This window comes from Dothidotthia symphoricarpi (assembly GCF_010015815.1).
Source record: "Dothidotthia symphoricarpi CBS 119687 unplaced genomic scaffold P153scaffold_1, whole genome shotgun sequence".
Taxonomy (NCBI): domain Eukaryota; kingdom Fungi; phylum Ascomycota; class Dothideomycetes; order Pleosporales; family Dothidotthiaceae; genus Dothidotthia; species Dothidotthia symphoricarpi.
In genome coordinates, this window is record NW_022985008.1 from 602,779 (window position 1) to 626,312 (window position 23,534).

At 52.2% G+C, this 23,534-nt stretch overlaps 11 protein-coding genes across 11 annotated transcripts; 7 read left to right on the forward strand and 4 right to left on the reverse strand.

The window, feature by feature from the left end:
- Positions 1–91: 91 nt before the first annotated feature.
- P153DRAFT_371924 (uncharacterized protein) lies at positions 92–634 on the reverse strand (the record flags this gene model as incomplete). Its single annotated transcript, XM_033669351.1, has 3 exons — positions 92–207; positions 288–395; positions 451–634. The coding sequence occupies 3 exons, from the start codon at positions 632–634 to the stop codon at positions 92–94; spliced, it is 408 nt and encodes a 135-aa protein (XP_033528954.1).
- A 1,121-nt stretch (positions 635–1,755) lies between these two features.
- Positions 1,756–4,308, reverse strand: P153DRAFT_279973 (Rho GTPase activation protein; the record flags this gene model as incomplete). The annotated part of the gene is made up of 5 exons (XM_033663052.1): positions 1,756–2,661; positions 2,715–3,560; positions 3,611–3,859; positions 3,916–4,049; positions 4,104–4,308. 5 exons carry the CDS (start codon positions 4,306–4,308, stop codon positions 1,756–1,758), a joined length of 2,340 nt encoding a protein of 779 aa, XP_033528955.1.
- A 419-nt stretch (positions 4,309–4,727) lies between these two features.
- P153DRAFT_380386 (uncharacterized protein) lies at positions 4,728–5,268 on the forward strand (the record flags this gene model as incomplete). Its single annotated transcript, XM_033669926.1, has 2 exons — positions 4,728–4,955; positions 5,026–5,268. The coding sequence occupies 2 exons, from the start codon at positions 4,728–4,730 to the stop codon at positions 5,266–5,268; spliced, it is 471 nt and encodes a 156-aa protein (XP_033528956.1).
- A 615-nt stretch (positions 5,269–5,883) lies between these two features.
- P153DRAFT_362327 (uncharacterized protein) lies at positions 5,884–8,994 on the reverse strand. Its single transcript, XM_033667105.1, has 4 exons — positions 8,749–8,994; positions 6,756–8,667; positions 6,321–6,702; positions 5,884–6,040 (listed from the first exon to the last, which is right to left on the reverse strand). The coding sequence occupies exons 1-4, from the start codon at positions 8,749–8,751 to the stop codon at positions 5,998–6,000; spliced, it is 2,340 nt and encodes a 779-aa protein (XP_033528957.1). The 5' UTR covers positions 8,752–8,994; the 3' UTR covers positions 5,884–5,997.
- A 984-nt stretch (positions 8,995–9,978) lies between these two features.
- P153DRAFT_371926 (WD repeat-containing protein) lies at positions 9,979–11,657 on the reverse strand (the record flags this gene model as incomplete). The annotated part of the gene is made up of 3 exons (XM_033669352.1): positions 9,979–10,198; positions 10,256–11,064; positions 11,127–11,657. 3 exons carry the CDS (start codon positions 11,655–11,657, stop codon positions 9,979–9,981), a joined length of 1,560 nt encoding a protein of 519 aa, XP_033528958.1.
- Positions 11,658–11,942: 285 nt separating this feature from the next.
- Positions 11,943–13,234, forward strand: P153DRAFT_362329 (ubiquinone biosynthesis protein COQ9). Its single transcript, XM_033667106.1, has 2 exons — positions 11,943–12,563; positions 12,616–13,234. The coding sequence occupies exons 1-2, from the start codon at positions 12,129–12,131 to the stop codon at positions 12,946–12,948; spliced, it is 768 nt and encodes a 255-aa protein (XP_033528959.1). The 5' UTR covers positions 11,943–12,128; the 3' UTR covers positions 12,949–13,234.
- A 666-nt stretch (positions 13,235–13,900) lies between these two features.
- P153DRAFT_4723 (uncharacterized protein) lies at positions 13,901–14,731 on the forward strand. Its single transcript, XM_033673217.1, has one exon. The coding sequence runs from the start codon at positions 14,159–14,161 to the stop codon at positions 14,612–14,614; it is 456 nt and encodes a 151-aa protein (XP_033528960.1). The 5' UTR covers positions 13,901–14,158; the 3' UTR covers positions 14,615–14,731.
- A 672-nt stretch (positions 14,732–15,403) lies between these two features.
- P153DRAFT_362332 (uncharacterized protein) lies at positions 15,404–18,739 on the forward strand. The gene has a single exon (XM_033667107.1). The coding sequence runs from the start codon at positions 15,653–15,655 to the stop codon at positions 18,608–18,610; it is 2,958 nt and encodes a 985-aa protein (XP_033528961.1). The 5' UTR covers positions 15,404–15,652; the 3' UTR covers positions 18,611–18,739.
- Positions 18,740–19,014: 275 nt separating this feature from the next.
- Positions 19,015–20,578, forward strand: P153DRAFT_362333 (Dihydroorotase). Its single transcript, XM_033667108.1, has 3 exons — positions 19,015–19,174; positions 19,311–19,502; positions 19,550–20,578. The coding sequence occupies exons 1-3, from the start codon at positions 19,040–19,042 to the stop codon at positions 20,330–20,332; spliced, it is 1,110 nt and encodes a 369-aa protein (XP_033528962.1). The 5' UTR covers positions 19,015–19,039; the 3' UTR covers positions 20,333–20,578.
- A 471-nt stretch (positions 20,579–21,049) lies between these two features.
- On the forward strand, positions 21,050–22,066 carry P153DRAFT_362335 (uncharacterized protein). The gene is made up of 2 exons (XM_033667109.1): positions 21,050–21,416; positions 21,462–22,066. The coding sequence occupies exons 1-2, from the start codon at positions 21,153–21,155 to the stop codon at positions 21,702–21,704; spliced, it is 507 nt and encodes a 168-aa protein (XP_033528963.1). The 5' UTR covers positions 21,050–21,152; the 3' UTR covers positions 21,705–22,066.
- A 425-nt stretch (positions 22,067–22,491) lies between these two features.
- On the forward strand, positions 22,492–23,026 carry P153DRAFT_362336 (uncharacterized protein). Its single transcript, XM_033667110.1, has 4 exons — positions 22,492–22,622; positions 22,693–22,829; positions 22,884–22,919; positions 22,971–23,026. The coding sequence occupies exons 1-4, from the start codon at positions 22,545–22,547 to the stop codon at positions 23,005–23,007; spliced, it is 288 nt and encodes a 95-aa protein (XP_033528964.1). The 5' UTR covers positions 22,492–22,544; the 3' UTR covers positions 23,008–23,026.
- The last annotated feature ends 508 nt before the right edge of the window (positions 23,027–23,534 follow it).

Consider the following 23,534-nt stretch of genomic DNA (forward strand, 5'->3'; position numbering starts at 1 on the left):
AGTTTCCATAACGCCATGCCCATGTTCCCTGGATGTACTCCATATCCCCAGCGCCTCCCCAATGCCAAATGATACCGCATTTGTATCACTATCATGAAGGAAACATGTTCTTTGCCTCCTCATCCGTGAGCACAATGTCCTGCACGGGATCCTGTCGGCACTCGAGGTCGTCGAAGTGGTAGTCGGCGTAACTGGGAAGGAAGATCTCTGTGACACACCGTCAGCAAACACGCTCAATTCGATCCTGCCGAACCAACAAAAGGACAGCAAGAGCCGAGAAAACGCACCTTGATTCCAATCAAAGCCCTGCGACGCCTTGACACAAGTGATCAGGCGCGGACTCTCCGCATCCCCAACATTGATAACCGTGTGTTCAGCCCGAGAGAACGACTCAGCTGGACTGTCATTAGCCCTGTCCTGTGCCCCTCCTCTGACACCCGCGGAACTTACACATGAGCGACTGCCTCCGCATCTTGCCCTCCTGCGACGGACTCCCCGCCGGCGTCGACGAAACAGACGACGCTCCAAAACTGCCATATGCCGCGAAGCTCCCAGGGCTCGAGCCGGAGCTTCCCGCTGAGCCGTGCGAGAGCTCCTTCTTCGTCCGCTTCGGGATAGCAATGGATTGCGACATATTGATAGTGGTGATGAGGATGGTGGTAGGGAATGAGCCCGTCACGCCGTCGCAGCCGAAGAGACAATAGCGGAATGAGACAGTGGAAGAAGTTGAGTGTGTAGAGAAGAGAGACCGGACGAGCAGAGTTCCAGCTCCTCGTGTAACAGTCACAGCCTCGTCAGTCATGCCTAGGTTCCGACGAATCAGCGCGTGACAACCTGACGATCATACGCTAGTGGGGGGTGGCCGTGACAGGCACCAGCGCAGGGCATGCATGGCATGACGCTTGTGTTATCTCTTATCTCATGGATGTGAGACAGATAGATGGAGGGAACTGATGATATCAGTTGCAATTATATGCCTGGCCGGACGTGAGGGTTGCAGAAGAGCAGTGTGTGGTGACTGGGGCTTGGTGACGTAGGTTCAAGGCCTCAACGATAGTGAGGCCAAACTCGGATATCTTCAATCCTTGCGCGGACGAAACAACAAGGAAGTTGGGGCCACGGAATGCCTGCAGTTGGAGTTGTTGATCACGTACTTCACAAACACTACACATGCTGATCAAACAAAGAGCATCATGCCGCTCGCATCCCTTTCCATTACACCAGCACAGTGCTAAGTACCAAGCCTCCAAAGCAGTCCATTCCATATCGTACAATTGGATATCGCTCAGTCAACAAAGGAAAAAATACAATCCCGGTCCTGCCGAGACCTCAAACGAGCATAGCAACGAAAAGGCAGCAAGATAACGCTAGCCGGGGTATTCTTACTCTCCCCAAATGTGTGCAACATGCGTATTAGAGCGAGGATTGTGAAGAACACACAAGCACGCTTTGGTTGCAAGAAACCCCAGCATCAAGCCTGAAAACATGTCCACCTCCTACAAAATGATATCTGTCCGTCGATATCGCATCGTCTCAACCTCAGCTCTCCTGTGGATATCCTAAAAGAACTGAAAAATAGCCCTACATGCTCCGTACTCCTTCAGCGTCAAAATGTGCCTGAGAATAATCGTAGCAAAGGATAAGAGAATTGCATGCGAGGGGGGGTGAAGAACGTCAAACAGCAGGGAGAACATAGTAAAAATCGGGGGTATCGTAGTTTCTTCGTGGCGCGTCGCGTGGTGGGAGGAGGCGATTCTACCATCCCTTCTTCCGTGCAAATCGCTTGTTGAGGAGGACAAGAACCTTGGACACGTTGAATTGAACGTACTCGAGGTCCAGGTCTTCCTGGTTGTCCTTCTGCATCTCGAGGAGGTCGTCGAGCTTCAGGTCGAGCTCGAGGAGACCACGATTGCGACCTTTGTAGTGCAGCGAAATGACGAACGTACCGGGGAGTGGACTTGTGAAGTTGAAGTAGATGTTAGCTCTCCGGTTTTCTGGGACGTTACTCTTCTGGATAACGCCCTCCCTCTCCAGCTGTTGATGCGTGAACTTGTAGGGACCTAGGACTTGGTGTTTCTGCTGTTTCCTTGTCTTGCCCTCAGACTGGCTGCGGACGTTGTGCAGGTAAGACTTGTACGTCTCCAGCTGACCGATCAAGTAGGCATTGTGGTCTCGAATCGTGCGGTTGACTTCGTCAAGCTTCCTTGTCTCGTCGATAACTTTGTCCTTCATGGACCCCAAGTGAACCAACTCTTGCTCGACTTCATCCCTAAGAAGTGAGAATCCGTCTTCTTTGTCGATGACGCCCAGATCCTGCAACTGGCTGAGAAGTTCCATGCTCCGAATCCCCTTCTTCACCATCACGGAGTCGTTTTTCGTTGTTGCAGCTGCTTCGGCGATCCTGTCGAGCCTCAAAGGACGTCGGGTAACCGAGGTGCTGGGTGGGAGCGAGCGGAGGATCATGACAAAGGTCGACTTAGCCTCCATGAAGAAGATCTCCTCTTGTGTGATGTCTAAAGCTGCTGTAAAATCGTCAAGTGGTGTCTCCCATTTGCTGAACAACGGCAGATTGATGGCCCTGTTCTCTTTTCGTGGAAGTTGGGCTGGTGCAGGTCCGAGTTCTGACAAGATTACACCCAAATGCGAACTGTCATCCTTTGCCTATATCCAGTCAGTAAACACTCTCAACCGTCATGCGCGCCAGGAAAGCTTACCAATTCCGCGATATGTCTCTCCAACAATTGATGCGTCGCATACACCTCATTGAGTGTGATAGAGAGCTCAAGATCCTTCTTCGACAGAGCAACGTAGTTGTCTATCTCCAAGCTTTCGTAAAAGTCTTGTACTTCGCAGAGATCAAGAAGAAACTTGTTAATTCGATCCTTGTTCTGGTGGACGAAAGGCTGCAACTTGGCCATATACGGCTCCTTCGCGTAGGAGGGCTTGTTTGCCAAGTTCTGTAGCATCTTCGCAATGTATGTGAGCGTGCGTTTGGGGTTCTCGGCTGGTGTCGCATCGATAAGCATGTATGATCTCGGTGTAACGATTGCAGGGTTGATAAACCGGAGGAAAAAGAAGCCGCCGATGAGCGTGCAAATGGTCTGATCCTGTGCGTCAGGGTACTTTCGCCGTGACAAGCTGCGAATCTGCTTGCATATCCACCTGATGCCATAGGGCGTCTCATCGAGGCCGTTGATAATGGTGCTGAGAAAGTTGTTGGCTATCTCCATGAGCATGGTCACACGTGGGCCGATAATCTGCTGGACTTTGTCGTTCTCTGCGGCCTGCTCTGCAGTAACACCCTTTGGAAGATCGGCTGGTAATTGGCCCTGCTCTTCAAGTTCGAGGACCATCTTCTCGTATACTTTGAGCGGGTTGATTTCGAGATCAAGATCCTTCAATTCGATGAGTGAGTTGATACTGTCTTGCAAAACGACCTTGAGATAGCTCTGGCCGGGTCCTCTTCGGGTGTACGTGGTCATCATACGCGAGACGGGTGTATTGGCGCGCAGAAGCGAGCTGTAGTCTGGCGTGTTGTCGAACTGGAACGTGAGTACTGACTAATTTCACACGTTAGCTAGGCATTGCGGAGACAATGTGTCTTTCGTACCTGAAACATGGTCAACAGCAAATGCTCTTCACGACTCTCGTACTGGTTTCCGTAGATGGTGAACATGACAGTCTGGAGCAGGGCATCAATCTCAGCCATGGACACCAGGCGACAGAGGTGGGCAACGTGTCGCGGTTCGGACTGTAGGAGGAAGAGCAGGTTGCCGTATTTCTGCGTCTTGTCGTCGTTGGGGAAGAAGCCCTCTTGAAGTTCGAGCCCGTCTTCAAGATGGCTTGCAACTTCGTTTTGCTGAGCACAGTCAGTCAGTTTCACGCTCATGTCGCAGGCTGGCGAGCGAGACGTACCTCTTCTAAAGCCATGCGGTTCTGGATGAGCAGCGCTATCCGCGAATCGAGGTAGCGCACGTCCTTTTCGAGGACGAAGTTCTTTTTCGACTGCGATGAGATCTTGGACTTGAGTTCGCGCAGAATCTTCTGGGCTGCGGACGGTTAGCTCGTGCCTCGACTGCCGTTGCTCGACGCTCCAAACATACCTCTGGCCAGGTCGTCTTCGATCTCGAGGTCCTTGTCCTTTGCCGACATGGACAGATACAGCGCTGTGACGGAGTAGCGTTTCGACTGGCGCACCGAGCGCGCGCCATCGTGCGACGACATCGTGTTCTGGCGCGAGACGGGGATGAAGGACGACGAGGACGAGGTCGAGGCTCGCGAGGGAGCGTGCAGCATCGAGACGGCCATGGTGGCAGTCGCGGTGGCCGTGGGCGGCGATGACGATAAGGACGTGAGGCTTCACAGCAACACAGGCAGCGCCGTGGCGCTTGGTGTGGGATGCGCGAGTCTTTCTCGGTGTTGTGGCAGCGACGATGCAGTCGAGGTGCTGGGGGCGTGGCTCGCGAACGGGTTGCGGGTCCGGGTCAAGATCTTGGGTCCTAGGCGTGGCAGATAGGGTCCGCGCGCGCTGAATGGTGGGTGGGTCTCCGTGGGCAACGCGACAGGCAGGTGCGGGGCTCAGACGGCGAGGGGACAGGTCGACTCCTGCAGCATTCCAGACGTGCAGTGCGTCTCGAGGCAAATGGGCGAGGGAGGGCGTGGTGCGGTGCAGCAGGCGGACGGGTAGAGGCGTCGAGTGTATCTAGTAGTCTCGCAGGGCAAGAGCAATGGGCGGGAAGGAGCAGTGTTTCAGCGCGTTAGGCAGGCGGTGGGCCAGGGGCTCTGTGGAGAGCATGCACAAGGTCCACAGCTGCAGACGGCGGGCGAGGGTCTTCGCAATCGGCAACGTCGACAACAACGGCACAAAGACACCGCGAGGGGAGCTGCCCACTCACGGACAGGCACAGGGCCCAGCGCAGGGTTCGCATACGCCGCCCAGCCCATCTGAAACCTTGGTCAGGTGCGGTGATTTTTATTTGCACCCATGCCCCCCTTATCCTATCCGAGCATCACGACCCAAAGCAGACAGGGCCTGCGCTGGTTCCTGGCGCTAGCAGGCTACGGCCGAACGTCAAGACTCAAGACGGACAGGCCTCTGCTGGATCCATGGTTCTGCGCTCGTGTGCAGTCCTGCGGCGGGCCGCTGGTCATCCACCAGAGACAGAGACAGAGACCAGAGACCAGAAGAGAGAGCCACGAAGACGCGCATTGCCTGGCCTGGCGCATAATTGGATTTGGAATGCAGACCTTGTCACACTGCCGCCCTGAACTCTGCTGCCGTGCTTGTACAAGCAATCCTTCGTCTTGATATGGGCTTGACTTATCTCGATCAAGCTGTATTACTCAATGTACCGCATATTGCCTCAATGACATCGAGATGCTGCCTCCAAAATACACGCGACGCGACCATGGCACACCTGCAGCTGGCAAGCCACCATGATTATATGACTATCGCAATACCTACACCCTGGTACCGTTGCAGCGGCTCACGCTTGATCATGGAAACTCAATGCCCGCGCCACACGCCCACACACCAGTAGTAACAACGAGCGGGGGATTCAACAAACACATCTACTATGCCGCTTCCAAGCATAACTCTCAATGAACATCACGCCACGGTTCTGGCATTCCGTATCTGCTCTTGATATCACCAACTCGGCTTCCGCGGAGCCTACCTTGGAGGCCGTCGTCCGTGAGTTCCGAATGGACTTGCCAAGTACCAACATACAACCAATCGGACCATTCTCATAAAATCATATTAATATTCCCAGCCGTGAACGCCGCTCCAAAAGCAATGGAGCCCAAAACACAGTGTCGCAAGCCCTATCAACACAAGATGACGCCATGCGCACAAACAAAACGACAGGCGCGCAAAGCGAACAACTCCGCAATCCAAGGACGCCGTCGGGCAAGACGGGTGTGCCTGGCTCAACACCTGTCTATGCGCGTCGATCTCGTGGCGCCAGACATGGCCCGTCCACAGTTCCCGAGTCAGAGTCAGTGCGTAAGGGCGGCGAGCAGCGCCATTACTCCGAAATAGCTAACGTGCATCAGCTCCAAGCTCAAGAAATCTAAGGACGCAGGAACAGGTTCAGGATTTGAGAGTAATGTGCGCAGCGTGTAGGAGTGCAGGGAGAGTGACTTTGGTCTCAAACTCCTCTTGGGGTTTCACGCGTCTCAGGATTCGGGGTCAACCAGAGTTTCGGCACCGTTGCTCACAACTGGTGGCGCTTGCACCCCACAAAGCACCAACTCCCAGCCAACTCGTCATTGGTCGCCGGTCACTCGGTAGGCAAGCGTGCAAAGAAAAATCAACTTACATGGAGGCAATACCGGTCCATTCCTGGACGGTCATGAAGTTCATCAGCCCAGGTGTCGACGTGACCAACATGATCTCAGTGGCGCCGATAAGCAGAAGAACGAAGAGTCGTCCAAGCAGGTTGGGCACCATCGCGAACGCCATGAGAGGAAGCACAAGAACTAGCGGAAGCCAGACTACTGCGGAATGTGGTTGCTCATCTCTGGCGTTTGCAGGCTTTGTTCGCGAAACCTTAACGAGGTCATCCTTGCGCTCAAGGAAGCGGGACTCTGCATGGTCGATTGGCGCACGCTTTTCCATCCATTTGCGATAAGAACGGATGTCTTCCGTGCTAGCAGGCTCCAAGTTGTTTATCACGTTGCTAAACGAAGATAGTGCTTTATCTGGATTGTGTCAATCAAGTCTTCTACTGGAAGGAATGTTTCATCACACTTACTGTATTGTCCTATCTTTTGGAAAATGCGGCCGAGCAGCTCCGTTCTTTTACAAGACAACTCGCTACCATTGCGGGCGTCACCTCGCCTCGAGGCAGGGTGGATATGTCCTGCTTCATCCCTGGATGAGGTCTGGGCGATAGACTCGTCGAGATAGCGAAGCTCTTCTTCCAATTCACTGATCTCGTCTTGTAGATGAAGCAGAACCCGATGATTCAAGTTTCCGAATTTGCGGTACAAAGGTGCGATATGCCCCACTCGTGGGAGATGACCATTGCTTTTGGAAGATTTATTCAACTTGTCAGCGAGAAGCTCGTATCCCACTACCGTGGTCTTGGTCAAATCCGGTTCTGGAGTATATGGCAGATAGTTTGGTGGGTATACAGGGGTGCCTTGTGAGACCAAGGCATCGGGAGCAACCATGTGATGCTGCAGAGCCATTGGTACACCATATGTGGTTTCCGGAGACTGCGGTGTGTATGCAATCTGTAGCGGAGGCGGCATAGGCGGCATAGGAGACCACATCTGCCCTGTAGCATATAGGTTTGGTGGCGGTGCACCTGCCGGAGAGTACGGTTCGTAGTAAGGTATCGAAGGGTATGGGTTTGGAGAGGACGCGTCACCGAGGTGAACATCTGTTTGAGGTTGAGGGTTCTGGAGAATGTGGCTAGCAAGCTCTCGCTCTTGCTGTCGAAGACGTCTGGAGTGCAGATCACTATTTCCAGAAGAGGATGAAGAAACTCTGGGATGAGCGTTCCTCGCGGCAGGGTGCGCGTAATGGGTATCGACAGGGTAGGAATTCGCATTGTGTTCTTCCGTACTGCCCTCCTCATTACTTTCCTCGTTCTCAACATTTTCCGAATCACCCCCTTGACTACCATGGCCATGAACGAAGCTACTTGCATAGAGAGGCACTTTAGGATCACGTGGATGCTGACGACGGCGACGACGGTGTGATACATCACTGTTGGATCTTCGTGTCAAAGCTGGCGAGGTTGCTGGTGAAATGTTCGAATGCTGGTTTTCCTCCGCGTTAGAAGACGAGCCATCCTGAGTGTGAGAAGCTTCGAATGAAGACGAGGACGAAGCAGTAGGTCGAACGCCGTGAGGAACTCCACCCACAAATTGCTCAGGCATAGGGTCGTTGGTCATGTATTGAAATACGTTAGATTGTGCAGGCTCCATCTCACTCACTGTCGGGCTATTCGCACTCGCAGGCATAGACAGTCTCTCTTTTTCGTAGGGCTCGATGTGATAGCCCTGGCCATGATAGTACTGCTGCGTGATAGTGGAGTTACTTTCATTAGACGTGTTAGGCTGCTGTGTTAATCCAGAGAGATTCAAGCCTAGAGAGGAATTCGGCTGGCTAGCCAGACTCTCATGGCGCCGCCGTGATGAGCTGTGCTTCTCTCGGACTCGTGAATGACCCAGATCGCTGTCTTCAGTTCGACGACGGCGACGAACACGAGGATCCACTGAAGAGCTGACCGTGGAACTGACTGTAGAACTGGCACGATTCTTCGACGGCCTATTCTCTCTATCCTCCAGGATTTGACCGAGTTTTGGGATGAAAGCATCGGCGTCTTCTTCCCAGTTCAGCTCCCCGGACTGTGATACCGATGACGTATAGTCTTGGACAGAGTCACTTCGGGTAATCTTCTTCGACATGTTTCGATCTTGCTTGCTTCTCTTGACACGTCCCTTATCCGTGTCTTCGTATGGGGATATGGACCGTGCGGAATCTTGGGTGACTGAATGGGTGCGCGAAGGACGGCGGTGTGCGCGTGGGCTTTCAACAGGCTGACCACTGGATGAATCTTTCACACCCTCACGACGCACATCCGAGATACCTGGCTGAGGACTGTGATGTCGAGGTCGCGACTGGTCATCTTGAGAAACTTCGCCGTTGTCCGCCTAGCTCCATACACGACGATCAGCACCCAACCACATGTTCGATCAGGACGGTGTGGAAGAAACGGCTGCTTTTCTACCCACCATACTACGTATGCTTGCAGTGCTATGCTATTGCTAGTAGAAACTGTGCGTATGCGCCCTCCTCAATGAATTTAGTATTGATAGCTATGGCCCAGTTCAGGGACGTTGGCTGCAGGTGGTAGACGAAGCTGGGTGGGAGCGCGGAAAGCATTTGTGGGCATATTGAAAGCAGCGAGGAGTTCACGTTGTGCGACTTGAGAGGATGCAGAAAATCAAGCAATTGGTCTTCGTTTGTGGTTGCACAATCTGCCGTCAGCCGAGCAATGTATGGCACATGCAAGACATGAGCAACTTCTTGATTGTGCGTGCACGGTTGTGCCAGGCAAGCGCCGGCCAATCACTTTGCGTTAACGCCGTTATCTAGCGATGCGCGGTGATATTCAGCCCTCCATCCTGCCTGGATTATACTGGTAACACCCCCAATCAGAACTCTTTGGCTTATAGTTTGACGTCACTCAAGTATAACTGACGGATAGCTTTGTTACGAAATACAAACATCGCAGATACATCGTGTATCAGAGTGAAAGCATACCGTCTTCGATCAAACCCTCCTAAGTCCTCTCAAGACTGAGATGAGATACCCCATACTACTTGAACAGTACAACTCTTACAATCGACTGATACCCCTCTCAAACAACCCCTTAATAATTCTACTATGTACACAGGGTCTGCCCTGGTGTCATGTCTGAACTTGGCCATGACATTGCATAAGCCACCAGCCTTTCGTTGAGTATGGGGAACATCTTCTCCTTGGAAGTTGGCAAAGTTACAGCTTCAAACAAGCCAGCAGACGATTGCTGAACTTCCGCTCATCTCTAATGTCGTTTGTGAGAATGTGTGCTCTTTTACGCCAGGTTTGCCAAGCATCTGCCTATAGCAGCCAACGGTGACAGCCACATCGGATGTCCTTCTCCTTCGATATGCCTCTGCTGGTCTACTTGCTACTTCCCGTCAACACTCGACTCTGCGTGTTGTCGATTAGCCGCTCAACGGTAGTCAAGACAACGCGGCGTGTTATCTGGTGCGTCATGATCGGAATGCGTGAGCAGGAAATATGTATGTCTGAACATTTTGTCAACCGAATATCGAGGCCCTCGCCTTGTAACCAACAGATGTATTCCAAATGGCTTTGCAACTCGTTGTTGATTGGATCTTCCAACTCCAGCTCAAACGAACCAAGGTACAAAATTGAAACGACATCATCGTTGTTCGGGGTATCGTACACCAAAATTATATCCACAAACACAGCTTTCCACTCGCAGTACCAGCTGCGACCCAATCAAGCGTCGGATGGAATTTAGCAACAGCCGGCACCGCAGTGATGCCCTCACCACCCAACTGCGCCAGTTGTTGACCTTTCGCAGTATATATGTCGACGAACCGGTTCATGTTACCAATGCAAAAGCGCTGGACACCATCTTGCGGGAACTGTTGCCACTGGGCTCGTAATCTGTATACATTGTCAGTTCTCACGCTTATTCTCACTAAGGAAAAGTGGACAACATACATAGTAACCCATCGTCCAGTCTGATTGTTGTGAGGCACAATAGTCGTGGGTTTCATCTCACTCTCCGTCAACTCTTTCCCAGCCCCCCAATCGGCACAGTTCCCGAAATCGTAGATTTTAACCGTATCGTCGTAGCTCGCGGTAGCAACCTGCCCCGCCGAATTCCACGCCGCATGTGAAACGGAAAGTCTGCTCTCATGCTCGCCGACCAATGCCGGAAGCCGCTCCCCGTCCGTCTTAGTTATCTTGCGCAAATCCCAGATCTTAAGAGTGCGGTCCAGAGATGCCGTGGCCGCGAGGTGTGGATGCTGGGGGTGCAGACTGAAGCCTCCGATTTTCTTGTCTGAGAGCTGGAAAACGTCTGCTGTTGAGGCCGGTGTGCGCATGTCGTATATTCCGAATTGACCATTAAGAGTAGAAAAGTATAGCGTATGTGGGTCGTTCTGGGTGATCTCAAGACCGGATAACGGCGCATCCTCATTTGGATCAGATGGCGCGTATACTTCGACTGCAACCCCCTTTGCTAGATCGAGTTTCCGTACTGTGGAGTCGTATGAAGCGGAGTAGAGTGCGTTTGCGTCGTGCGGGCTGAATTGGAAGGTGTGTATTGTACGTGTGTGCGGCTTAAGGGTAGTGATTGTTGGTCCTTCTATGTCGGCGTCTTCGTCGTCTTCCTCCTGTTTCACCGAGACCTTTTGTGAGGCATCGCAGATTCCGAGGTTGCCCAGCTTGTCTCCTGCGAAGGCTAGAGGTTTTTCGGTTGTTGGGTGAAGGCCCATGGCGTATATTCGCTCGGGCGTGATTTTGATCTGTACGTGAACGTACGTCAGCTCTTGCGCCACTTTGCAATTGTGAAAAGGTGGTGACCTACCTCGTTTGGTTCAAAGTCCTCCCAAAGCTCTAAGCCGCTCATCTTCTCCCTCAATGCTCTCAATTCCTTGTCCGTGGTCTCCTTCACATCGTCAAAGTCAAACGTGCGCTCATATGGCTTCGCAGGCCCAACGATAGACAAGAAGTTCCCACTTTGATCCCATCCTTTGCCAGCAACAACAATGTCACTGAGTCTAAATGCACCGCTGACGCGCTGTCTCTTTGCCCGATCGGCTTCGCGTAACGCGTCATACTCTTCCTCCGCCTTGCGCTTCGCCTTGTCACTATCCGCCTCAATGCCCTTCAGACGTGACGATGTTCGCCGTGGCCCAACGTCTTCCTGCTTTATCTTCTTGGGCGCAGGTTTCTTCGCTTTCGACTTCGTTGTGGATGACGCGCGCGTTTTGGAAGGCCCTAAGCCAGCCTGCGCAGCTTCTTGTTCGAGGTTTCGCAACAATTCCTGCGTCTTCGCAATGTTTTCCTGCCTCTTGCGCTCATATTCGCTGACTTCTGCCTTTTCTTTGCGCGCCATGTCGTCTTCGTGTCAGGGTGCTCAATTGAAACTCGGGATCTAGAACCAAAATTGACGTTGCCTCGCTGCCGTGTTGAGAAAGTATGAATCGCGCGATCAAGACTGGAAGGGCCAAAATAATATTGAACCTGAAGATCAAATGTCAGTGCCAGGGGAACCTGAGATCTTGCAGCCTGCATACCTACTACGCGTTGCCACTAGCGTGTCACGTCGAACGCGATCGTCACGTGAAATGAACTCGCACTTTGAGACCAGACCAGACCGCTCCAGCCATCAGTCTGTGGCGTGACAAATGTCGTACAGCCAGCCCGCCATCGTTTCAATGACGCACTGAACGCACTGCAAGCCGACCCTGATCGGCATTCAGATCGATCTCATGGTCCCGATCCACACGATAGCGATCTAATCAGATACTCGGAAGCTCGACGAGCTCTCCACATCGACCCCGATCGCACTTCTGCAGCCACAGCCATGCCGCCAACGCGATTAGCAAATTCACTTCTCGGATCGTTCCGAGCTGCCTCACGTCGTCCAGCAGTCGTCTATAGACAGACTTGTGCATACCACTCGTACGACTACGCCGCACCGCCACCATTCCCGCCCGCCGAGTCCGCAATCCTCTCTTCCGCATATGCACATGTCCCGGCCCATGGCTTCACAATCGATGCGCTGAAGCTCGGGGCACGCGATGCTGGCTACCTAGATGCATCGACGAATCTGCTGCCAAGAGGTGTGTTTGATCTGGTGAACTACCATCTGGTCACGCAGCGATTGGCATTGGCGGACAACGTACAATTCCCAGATGAGGCTGAGCAGGGCAAGAAGATGGGTGTAGGCGCAAAAGTCAGGGCATTGACTCTGGCACGGTTGCGTGCAAACGAGCCGGTTGTGCATCGTTGGCAGGAGGTATATCAATTCCTCTCCGAGGTTTGACACTACATGATGCTGACAATGTCAGGCACTCGCCATCATGGCCCAGCCCTCATATATCCCTGCCTCCCTGTCCGAGCTCGCAAGCCTCGCAGACGAGATCTGGTTCCTGTCGGGCGATCAAAGCGTCGACAGCAGCTGGTACACGAAACGCGCTAGTCTGTCCACAATATACTCTGCCACTGAAGTGTTCATGACGCAGGACAAGTCGCCCGACTTTATCGAGACGGAGCAGTTTCTGGACAACAGGCTGCAGGATTTGAGGAAAGTTGGTGGGTTCATGGGGGCATTGAGTGAATGGGTTGGTTACACGGGACACTCGACTGTGAATGTCCTTAGGAGTAAGGGTGTGCCTGTTTGACTGAGTCTTGACATAGTCATCTAGGGAAGGCAGGATGAAACGCAGCATGAATATGGTTGCCTCGAACATACCAACCTCTGTGTCTGGGCCAAAACCACAATGTTCGAGATGTCATGATCTGTGACCTAGAGATATGAATTTGATGACTGAAGGCGTTCGACAAGCCATGCGCTGTCTTCAAAACAACATTGGACAATTGGGTCATTGTTGATTGACGTCAAGAATGATTAGAATCCTTGATTTACTTAGATCTCACGATTTGCTGTTGTATGCATTGGTAAAGAAGACCAAGCATCCGCAATGACTTGTGACCTCCCAAATACCATGCTAGCCTAGGAGTGTAGGGCAACACTAAATCAACCTCATCGCAGTTGCGACAGCCGCAGGTAAAGTCACTAGATGATTCCGTGCATGGGTGTTGTTTGTTATACCTTAGGTAGAGCTATGCGGGAGACGTATGGGGTGTCGTTTGTTTGAACTAGACTGTACCTACAGGACGACGTGCCGTAGCCATGGAGTTGCAGATGAGATGTTCTTCTCTGGCTGTTGCAATGAGAGGAGACTGCTCTCTGTTGTCGAGGAGGCAAGTTCGCTCAACCGAGATAGTGAAAAGAACGTTGCAAACTTGTTGCCTGTGAATTCAATGTGCTCTGCTCTGGCAGCTAGAAGAGTGAGGCAGCAGGACAAAGTTTAGGGATTGCAAGAGTGGGAGTGTGGGCCTGTCGCGCTTGCCGTTTACTGGTGAGGAACTTACGAGTGACTTTACTCTCACCTTGACTACCACGAAACAGTCTTCTGTCGCCTCTCACCATCCTCCCGTCCACGCTTTCAACGTGTACTAACCTCACATGGAAAATGAACCGACAATGGCGCCTGCCAAGCGATGTCTACAGCAGCAGGAAACATGCTTGACTACAATATTACCCATCGACTCTTCACTACCCTCCTGCGCCCAATGAACCGCAATAACGTCAGGCGACATCGTCTCATCCATCCACCACACCGTCTCACCAGCCCCATGTACACACGTAAGGATCGGTGATGAGTCTGAGTCGATCCGTGTAACTCACAAAGCTCGGAAAAAGATAGCCAGTGACAATCAATTGAAGAGGAGAAACTGAATTTGATAGGCTCGGTGTTGGGTTTCGTTGTAAACGCTGCGTTGTGGTCCATTCATGCGGCTCATGCAGTTTATACAGGCCCCGATGATATGATATCTGCCGTTGTCGATCTCGCTGTGCGCACGCAGTTGGTTCGGAGAAAAGCGCCATGGTCCCCACTTCAAGAACGTTCCATGTCGTGGTTTGCACAGCCACTTATGGAACAACGCTTGAGGGAACTAGGTATCGAAAGGGTAGATATATTGGTTTTGGTAATTTGGATCGTGCGAAGAGATGACGGCATTGTCCAGGTCCAGGATGGCCAGAGGCAGAACCAGTTAGGTAGGTATTTGATCGGTACAAGAGCCCGACGTGTTTCCATCTCGGTTGCCTTTTTCGCTGCCGATGGATGTCGATTGCCTACTTGGTTTCGATGGGTGCTTTGCCGCTCTGCTATTCATCCGGGCGTCTCCTCTCAGCTAGTCCAAGTACCACGTCATTCTCTCCTGGGATCGACGATGCTCACAACCGCTGACAACAAGCTCTGTCTTAAAAATGGTCTCTAGGAAACACTGCAAGGCTTATGAAGTGTTTAATCCTTGATGTGTCCCTGGTCCATGCAAGGCCATCGACGATCACCGCTCTAGGCTCTAAAGTCCCGAGGATGCAATGCAGGGTCCCAAGGCACTGAAGAGCAGCAAGCGATGCGCACCTTGTTGTCGATTGAAACGCACCAACGAGTAACCTTGTGGGATGAAACTCGTTGTGGTGGCGCTGTCAGCCGCGAGACTAGTTACGACTCACATCTGATCGAATCGGCAGGTAGCCAGGGTCCAACGGCTGAGTTTGCCTTTTGTGACATGGTGGAGGATACCTAGCTTCATGGCTTGCGGGCCTGCTGTGTGCGATCTCGATCGTACACGTGTGGCCGTTGGGGCAGCATCAATCGTTTGTAGCGGTGGCTGGTACAGCCATCTCACAGTTACCGTCCAGTGCGTTGTCCAGACGTCGATGGGGCAGACGATGGGGTTGTTGATACTCGTTCGATGCTCGACTGGGGCGCGGCGCACCGAGAGTATTGGTGATGCTGACATGGGACGTGACAAGATCGATGCGGACGAGCGAGGGCAGAGCAGAGGAATCCATGATCACAGATCGTGTGCGGATCGAGTGCCGAAATTATGACACGGTCTCGTCCGGGCTGGATGGTGTTAGAATGAAGGTTCATCGACGATGTCCAGACGGGGCTAAGATTTGCCTTAGCGTTCCCCGATCGCGAGAGCATCTCCGCATTCTGTGCATCGCGGTTGATCGAGAAAAGCTGCCACGGCGAGATGCTCATCACCATGGCTCTAGGAGTACGCTTGCGGCTCTCCTATGCGTGCCATTCAGGCCACACGATAGTATTGTCGTTCCGCCACCTCCAACGTACACGTCCACCATCTTAAAAGTCCAAAACAACCACATCGACCGTTCTCTATTGGGAGTACCACAGTTACCAGGCATTCCGCGGAGCCGAACGATCAGCCATCCCTGCGTACATGGCAGTTAGACTCGCGTTGTAACTATAGCCCGCCAGCCGCCACGGCGCGTCGCCTATCACCATGAACGATCCTCCTGGCAAAGTGTCTGTTGCAGGCAGCACACAGCACCCCCGCCGCCGCCCAGCACACCAGTCCGTCTCTCTCCGCCACGGTCCGCCGGCTGCATCGTATTGCAACTTGAGAACGACCCTCGACCAGCAACTTTCGACACTGAGCTCTACGGACGGGCCTGCCAGCGACCGGGCCAACCCCCCCTCGAGCATCTCGAGCATCTCGCCCCAGCTCCTCACCAACCAGCACAGCTCCGGCGAGAGCAGCGACGCCGGCAAGTGGTTCGAGAAGACCAACAACGACGCTCGCCAGAGCAGTGCGTTGTATGTCAACAACGACCCGCCGTTCTTCCTGCGCAACTCCTCGTCGTCAGAGAGTCCGCCCAACGGCCTCGAGAGCCACGATGCCCGCATGTACTCGTCGATGCCATACCGGCCTGGGCTCGTCCACTTTGGCACAGATGGCAGCAGCACCGAAGACTTCCGCGGCGTCATCGACGACTTGACCGTCGCAAACAAGAAGCTGAAGCAGAAGCTGAAGAAGTACGAGAAACTCTACGACGACCATCTCGAGGAAGACAAGCTGTTCGAGGTGCGGTTTCACGGTCTGTCCGACCACAAGAAGAAGGAGCTGGAAGAGACATTACGCAAGTTTGCCGCCGGGCTCGATGATGACGCCGACAAGGAGTACCCGCACATCTCTCGCGTGCCCACCTTGGAGCACCAACGGACGGCCGAGTCTGGATATGCTTCCTTGACTGCCTCTTGTCAGAACTCGTCTGCACCGTCGAACCAGACCCTGAACACCACCGAACACGACCGCAAGATGACCAAGTCGGCCTACGGTCGTCAGCAGCAGAGCATCCAGTCATATCTGCACGACATTCCCCTCGGTTTGCTCCCAAGATACGACACGACAATGTCAGAGAAGTCGAAGAAGCAGTTGGTAGTGCGGCGGTTGGAGCAAATATTCGCTGGGAAGCGATCGATGTCTGGGAACCATCCGCAGCCCATGCAGCAAGAGGAAGTGGCTCAATCAGCAGCGACAGCAGACCGACGCGAACGGGAAGCGACTGGCCGAGGTTCCCGACCAGAAGGACTGCGCGAAGCTCAATTCATGGCTGAAGAAGAGGGAGACATCCCGATCCAGGCTGATACCCTCCAGAAGTTCCATCCAAACCTACATGTCTCCGAACAAGATTTTGCGGGCTCAGGCTCGTCGCCTGATCAACGCCCGACTAGACCCCTTGATCTCGATCCTTATCGCGCACAGTTTCCACTGGAAAACATGGACTACTTCCGACATCTTGGCTTCACACCGCCAGATATGGCCTCCGGAGAAGTGCCCGAGGAAGGACATGGTTGGCTGTATCTCAACCTACTCATCAACATGGCCCAACTCCATACACTGCACGTCACTCCCGACTTCGTCAAGGATGCAGTGACCGACTACAGCAGCCACTTGGAGCTTTCGCCCGATGGACGCAAGATACGGTGGAAGGGTGATTACGATATCACCACGCAAAGTAGCGATGGCTCATCAGAACGGTACAGCGGCAACTCACCGCCCGATCATGTGCCTGGATTCGACTCTCCCTTGAAGCAAATCAGGACTGGCAACAGCGGAGCAAGCAGTGGATTACCCTCGAACGCCGAACAACACGCTAGGCAAGTTGCGCGAGCAAAGCGTGCAAACGAACGGAACAAACTCGCATATACACCACTCTTCTTCCACAAGGAGGATTCCGATGATGAGGACGACTTCTACAATCCCTCATTGCTACAACCACCACAACCGGGCAACCCTTCAGGAATGGGCAGCTCTGCTATGAATAGCTCCTCATCGAGGAGAAGACGCGACGATGGACCAATCATTTTCTATAACAGGGCTAGGTTTTGCACTGACCTTACTGGTGACCGTTTGGGAGCTTCTCTTACTAGCCCTGGACTCTACAAGGCCATGGTCAGCCAACCGCTTGGTGCCCCATCAAGCAGTCATTCGCCAGAAAACTGCTTGTCTGACTCCATTGAGTCCCGAGGTCCGCTCGATGTTGAACCTATGGATGTCGACTCACGAGACGGCTCTCGCACTATGTACAGCGAAGGAAGCTTTGGCTTTTCACTAGACTCTTTGAGCTACGGCAGCGGTAATGGAAATGACAGCCCTGATGCAATGAACTTCGAAGCCTCGGGTTTAGGAGGCGTACACCCAGATGATAACTTTACCATTCGCGTGCGACGTTCGCAGACACAGACATCAACTCTTGGATCCGTTGCTCGCTGCAAGTCGAATTTCTACCCGAAGAAGATCCTCGATGCATTGAAAATGCAACTGTCTGCCAAAGACATGAAAGCATCGTTTACTAGCTCCCCTCAACGAGTGATCAGGGAACAGATTCTTTCTGCATCACGAAAGTCACTGCCCAGTTCCGCCCTCCCGCCTGCCTCCTTCCTTCCCTTCGATTCAGCATATTCTGAAACCATCGACTCGGACTACGATTCTGATGCCTCATCCGAAGTAGGATCAGACTCGAGTGATGGCCTTGACACTGCCCTCCAGCTCCCTAACGTATACATTGCAAGTGGACGATCTCGTGCAGATAACGTCACCGAAGAAGGCTCGGATGAAGAATCCGAATACTCTGATGATAGCGATGACGGCAGTATCGATCTCCTCGCTACAGCCCGCCAACTCGATCCCAACACGATCCGCGCTTCCGAGCGCGAGTACGATGCCGCTATTGCGGATCGCCTTGCGGAGGAGATTGTTGCTGGTAGCTCAGCAGCTACGGCTGCTGGGGGCAGCGGATTCAACTCTCCGGTCGATCTGACCGCTGCTGGAGAGGTTTATGACGTGAGCGTGGGTAACAAAAGACAAAGTGAGAGTCTATCGCCCCGTGCGAAGTTGAAGAGGTCCAGAGCGAGCGACTCTACAGGAGCGGCATTGAAGATGCAGAAGACAGAGTAGGCGGATGATTTTGCGTTTTGATGGGTTCTGTTCCTGTTTCTTGGCTATAATCTGGGAAGAGGTGTTTTTGTGAAATACTCGCATTTTCGGCGTTGGTGTTTGGGAACTGGGATGATGTTGATACCCCCCTGCTGTTTTGCATAGTCTTTACGCCTGTATACGGCATATGAAATACTCAAAAAGACATCAAAAATAATATATACAGGACAATACTCATTAATTGCTGTTCGATTGCGATGCTACCTTGACTACACAATGCTTGAGAAACATGGTTTGTTGAAGTTGTGGCTGGCTTGCTTGGTTTACCTAACGGTTGATCTCACTCAACATCCAATCATAGCCCACCGAACTTGCCCGCAGCAACCTCAAAATTCTCAAACAGCCACAAGAGTCCTTGTACTCCATAGCTACTTTGACATCGTTGCCGCCATGTCATTCACTAAATTGAGTGAGATCGAGTTGCCAGCGGCGTTTGATGCTCATGTGCATCTACGAGATGGTGAGATGTCACAGCTCGTTACGCCAACGATTCGCGATGGTGGTGTGAATCAGGTGTATGTCATGGTAAGATGATACCCTGACTCCAAGCGTGTGCGTCGGTCATTCCTTCATTATCGTTTCTGAATTTCTCTGCTCAATTTGTGTTGTTCGCTTGCTGTCTTTTTGAAGCTTTTCATGGGTGATTATTGAATCTTCCTAGCCGAACTTGGTCCCGCCCGTTACGACTGTTCAGCAATGCCTCGAGTATCGCGATCGACTTCGCGCGATTGAACCTAATGTGGACTATCTCATGTCTCTCTATCTCCATGAATCTATTACCCCGGAGGTGATCCGCGAGGCGAAGAAGGCTGGCATCATGGGCGTAAAGTCTTACCCAGCGGGTGTCACAACGGTAAGTTTTCCAAATTTTCCAATATCGTCTATGGCTGAGACGAACAGAATTCTTCCTCCGGAGTCATCGACTACGAGACCTTCTACCCCGTCTTCGAGGAAATGGAGAAGCAGAACATGGTCCTCAACCTGCACGGCGAGGTACCTTCCACACCCACCAAAGCCCACACATCAGCCACAAAGGACAAGAACGCCATCACCATCCTCAACGCGGAGCCAGCTTTCCTGCCCACTTTCAAAGCCCTCCACCAGCGCTTCCCCAAGCTACGCATCATCCTCGAGCACTGCAGTACAGCTGCCGCGCTCACAGCAGTCAGTGCCTGCGGCCCCACAGTCGCCGGCACAATCACCGCGCACCACCTCTCGCTCATCATCGACGACTGGGCGGGCGACCCATTCTGCTTCTGCAAACCCGTTGCCAAAACGCCAGAGGATCGCGATGCCCTTCTCAAAGCAGTCGTGGGCAGCAACGGCCGCTTCTTCCTCGGAACCGACTCCGCGCCTCATGACCGTGTGAAGAAGAGGGGCGAGGATAAGGTCGCTGCGGGGGTGTTCACGCAGCCTTATGCTGTGGGGTATGTGCTCGATGCGCTGGAGGTGGGTGTCGAGAGGGGTGTGGTCAAGGAGGAGGATGTTACTAAAGAGGTGCTGGAGGGGTTCTTCAGCGCTTGGGGAAGGAACTTCTACGGCGTGGAAGATAAGAAGAGCGAGAAGATTCTGCTGAGGAGGAACCAAGGGAAGATTATTGATGTGCTGCAGAAGGATGGCGTGAGCGTGCAGGTTGTGCCGTTTAGGAAGGGAGAGGTTACTTGGGGCGTAGAGTGGAAGTGAGCAGCATGAAGGCTTCCTGGTTTGTCGGGAGTATCTGTCTAGCAATTTTTTCTCTCTCTAGCAATACCTTTTCAACTTGTTCTTGGGAAAACATTCGATTGTTTCTGACAACTGTCTCTGGTTAAGATGTAGATCTGGGACTACACCTATGACTTGGATCATCGGATGACGCGTCTGGTAACTATTAGGAGATTAATCCTTAGACTCACCAAACGCAGGGCATCTGCTCTTGAGCTTTGATTCGATTTGATCCAACTACTTGGAGGCGTACACGTTGTTATGTTGGTGCTGCGACTTCTTGTTGGGCATAGCCAGTCTGTGTGACTTCGATCTGTGCTTTTACGTTGACCAAAAGAGCGTCAGTAGCAAAGACTTGTCATGAACAAGAAAGCGAAATCACATTCTGCAACAATGAGAGCCCGAGAGCAGTACTAAGTTACCGAGCTAAACATCTCTTAATGCGGAGATATTCCTCTTCTCACAGAGCCAGCATGATCTAACTCGCTGCTTCGCAATTGAGAAATGTCAGCCAGATCCTAGTAGACATGTAGTCGGGATAGGAAAGGTTCGAAACTTGAAGGATCGTAGGGCCGCCTGCAGTGTGCATAGACCCATGCGACTGGGTTACGTTAGCCAATAAGTTGTAGATTGCTTGCATTAGACAGTTATAGTGACTCTCAGGTACGGTCTTAAATGCACGTTCAGCAGCTGTCGTCCTTCTCAGGACGTTCCAAAATCTCCCTAGAATCGACGAGCGACTTTGCAGCGATACACGTTTGTCAATTGAGTTTAGTATTATTCACTTGATATTGTTCTCATCATGCGTCTCATCACGTCGGCTTTACTGGCGGTATCGATGTTTCATGTGCCTGCAGTGCTTTCGAAACGCGTAAGCGCACAAGACATCATCAAGAAGCTCAATCTCGTACCGAACATAGAAAAAGGATACTACATCGAGACATTCGAAGACCCCAGCACCGTCAACAATCGCTCATACTCAACCGCCATCTACTACCTATTAGAGGGCAAGGTTGGTTCATCGTACTGGCACAAGGTCGACGCTGTAGAGATTTGGCATCACTACGTAAGTCCAACATGTGCATACTAGCTTCGTAGCTGATAGTATCAGGCTGGTGCTCCCCTTACGCTCGAGCTGTCTTGGAACAACGGCACGGCGACTCAGCAGAAGATCCTCGGTGACGATATCCTCAAGAATCAATTACCTCAGATTGTAATTCTAGGTAACCAGTGGCAGAGAGCTAGGAGTCTTGGGGAATGGACTTTAGTTGGTACGACGGTGGCACCGGGTTTTGCAGAGAGTGGGTTCGAGCTTGCTGAACCGGATTGGAATCCAAACGATGGAACACATTGACAAGATCTGGTTGGAAGAAATAACGAATATAGCGGATTAGGAAATTGCTGAAGAACGAATTGCGTCGATCGGTTATGAATCGAGGAAACAGGATATGTTGAAGAGGTAGTGTCCCAAATCCTTATGCTACCCAGTCTGGAATGCGAGGCGACTATGTCTTCCCGGTGGTGTACGGAAATTTTCTTACTTCCTTTACTTGTAATGCTACTAAAATTCCTACGATGTTGAGCTATGAATGGATAGTCCATATTCGGCTTCATATTTTAGATTCGAATACGTTGAAAGTGAAGAAGCTCTCACAAGCTCTTGAACATGTCCGTCAGGACCGATTAAAGATTGACCAGCGCCATATCAAGTCCCGTTAAGACACTCACAATGTACCTTAACTTTTCTGGCGGTAAGACACCTAGATTGGTTGCATCTTGGTACCAATTCAATACACACGTCACCTTCACACCCTATGAAGTTATGTATTGCTCTTCATCCTCTACCCACAGCTGTCGCATAATCGGTTTTGTTAGCACATTCGAAAAATAGGTTGAAATATGAATATGAGGTTTGATGTCAACCTCGGTCAATCTGTCTATCAGTAAGTTGTCGTATGTGGTTGTCTCAACGGGTCGGGGATGGCGAACCAACGGCCCGTTCGCGCCCCTGCAATTCGTTTGGCCCGCTCAAGTGCGACAGACCAAACCACGACGATAGCGCTTGTGAGATCATTATAAGCGGTCGCGTCAGCTAATTCTTTCTTCGATCTTTCTGTTATCCTCGAGTTCATTTACGTACCCACACTCACTACCCCGCACCACTTTTCACGCCTATCCCTACGTCATCCTCAAGATGGGCGCATTGGGAAATCTGGTCCCGTTGGTTATTCTGTTCTTGCTTGTCGCCGGCGCGGCATGGGTGGGCTACCAGGTAACTGCGCACTACTCTAGATATAAGTGTTCTGCTTCCAAGGCCTCGACTAACGTTTGCGCGACTGCAGGTCTACATATACTCGAACGAGTTGGCCGAGCGCGGCGCGCGCAAGATGGAGAAGAAGAACGTCGTCTTCACGAAGGATGGCGCGAAAGTGGGGGTTAAGGAAGTTAGCGCTGAGGAATATGCGGAAAAGACTCAGAAGTAAGGATGCTGCTGAGGCGCAAAGGCTAGGGAGAGAAGTGCTGACAGATTCAGGGCATTCGTGCAGACATGGAACACTGCACAAGCAGGGTAAGCACTACTATCGCCCTGCGCAGAGTCAGCGTCGCTAATCGTGAATAGTCCTTCGACCTCCACCCGGCGGACAAATACAAGATGAGACATGAAAGTCCTAGCGTCGACTGTAGGATATTGGTGGTCTCCTGCGATGCGACACAAGCAACGAGGGTGTTGATTTGGCCAGCTTTGGGAGCTACTCAGGTAGGCGTCGGACACGATCTTGCATATCAGGCCTTACATGCCTAGCAAATCGAGCGAGGGCGGCCTGATGTGTTAGGTCTGACATAAACCCACATAAGCAGGCAGAATGCAAGAGATATGATGCGATTGCTGGAACAATATGCAAGCTTCAACGGTCTCAGAACCCTCGTTGGCTTCCTCAGTTGAAGGTTAATCATGGGTCTGGAGCTACTAACCCTGCCAGACTGTGACAGCCATACTCTCACCCCAATAGCTCTCATCTGCTGATTAGGCGTGGTCACCTCATGTACACACACAGTCTTTCGGAGCTTCCTCCCTGGATGATGGCGTGAGTGCACTACTACAACATCAGAGAGTACCGGATCTGCTCAGCATCGCTGAGCCTGGGCAAGCTACTTCCACCACTTTCGTTAAACACGCATAGCT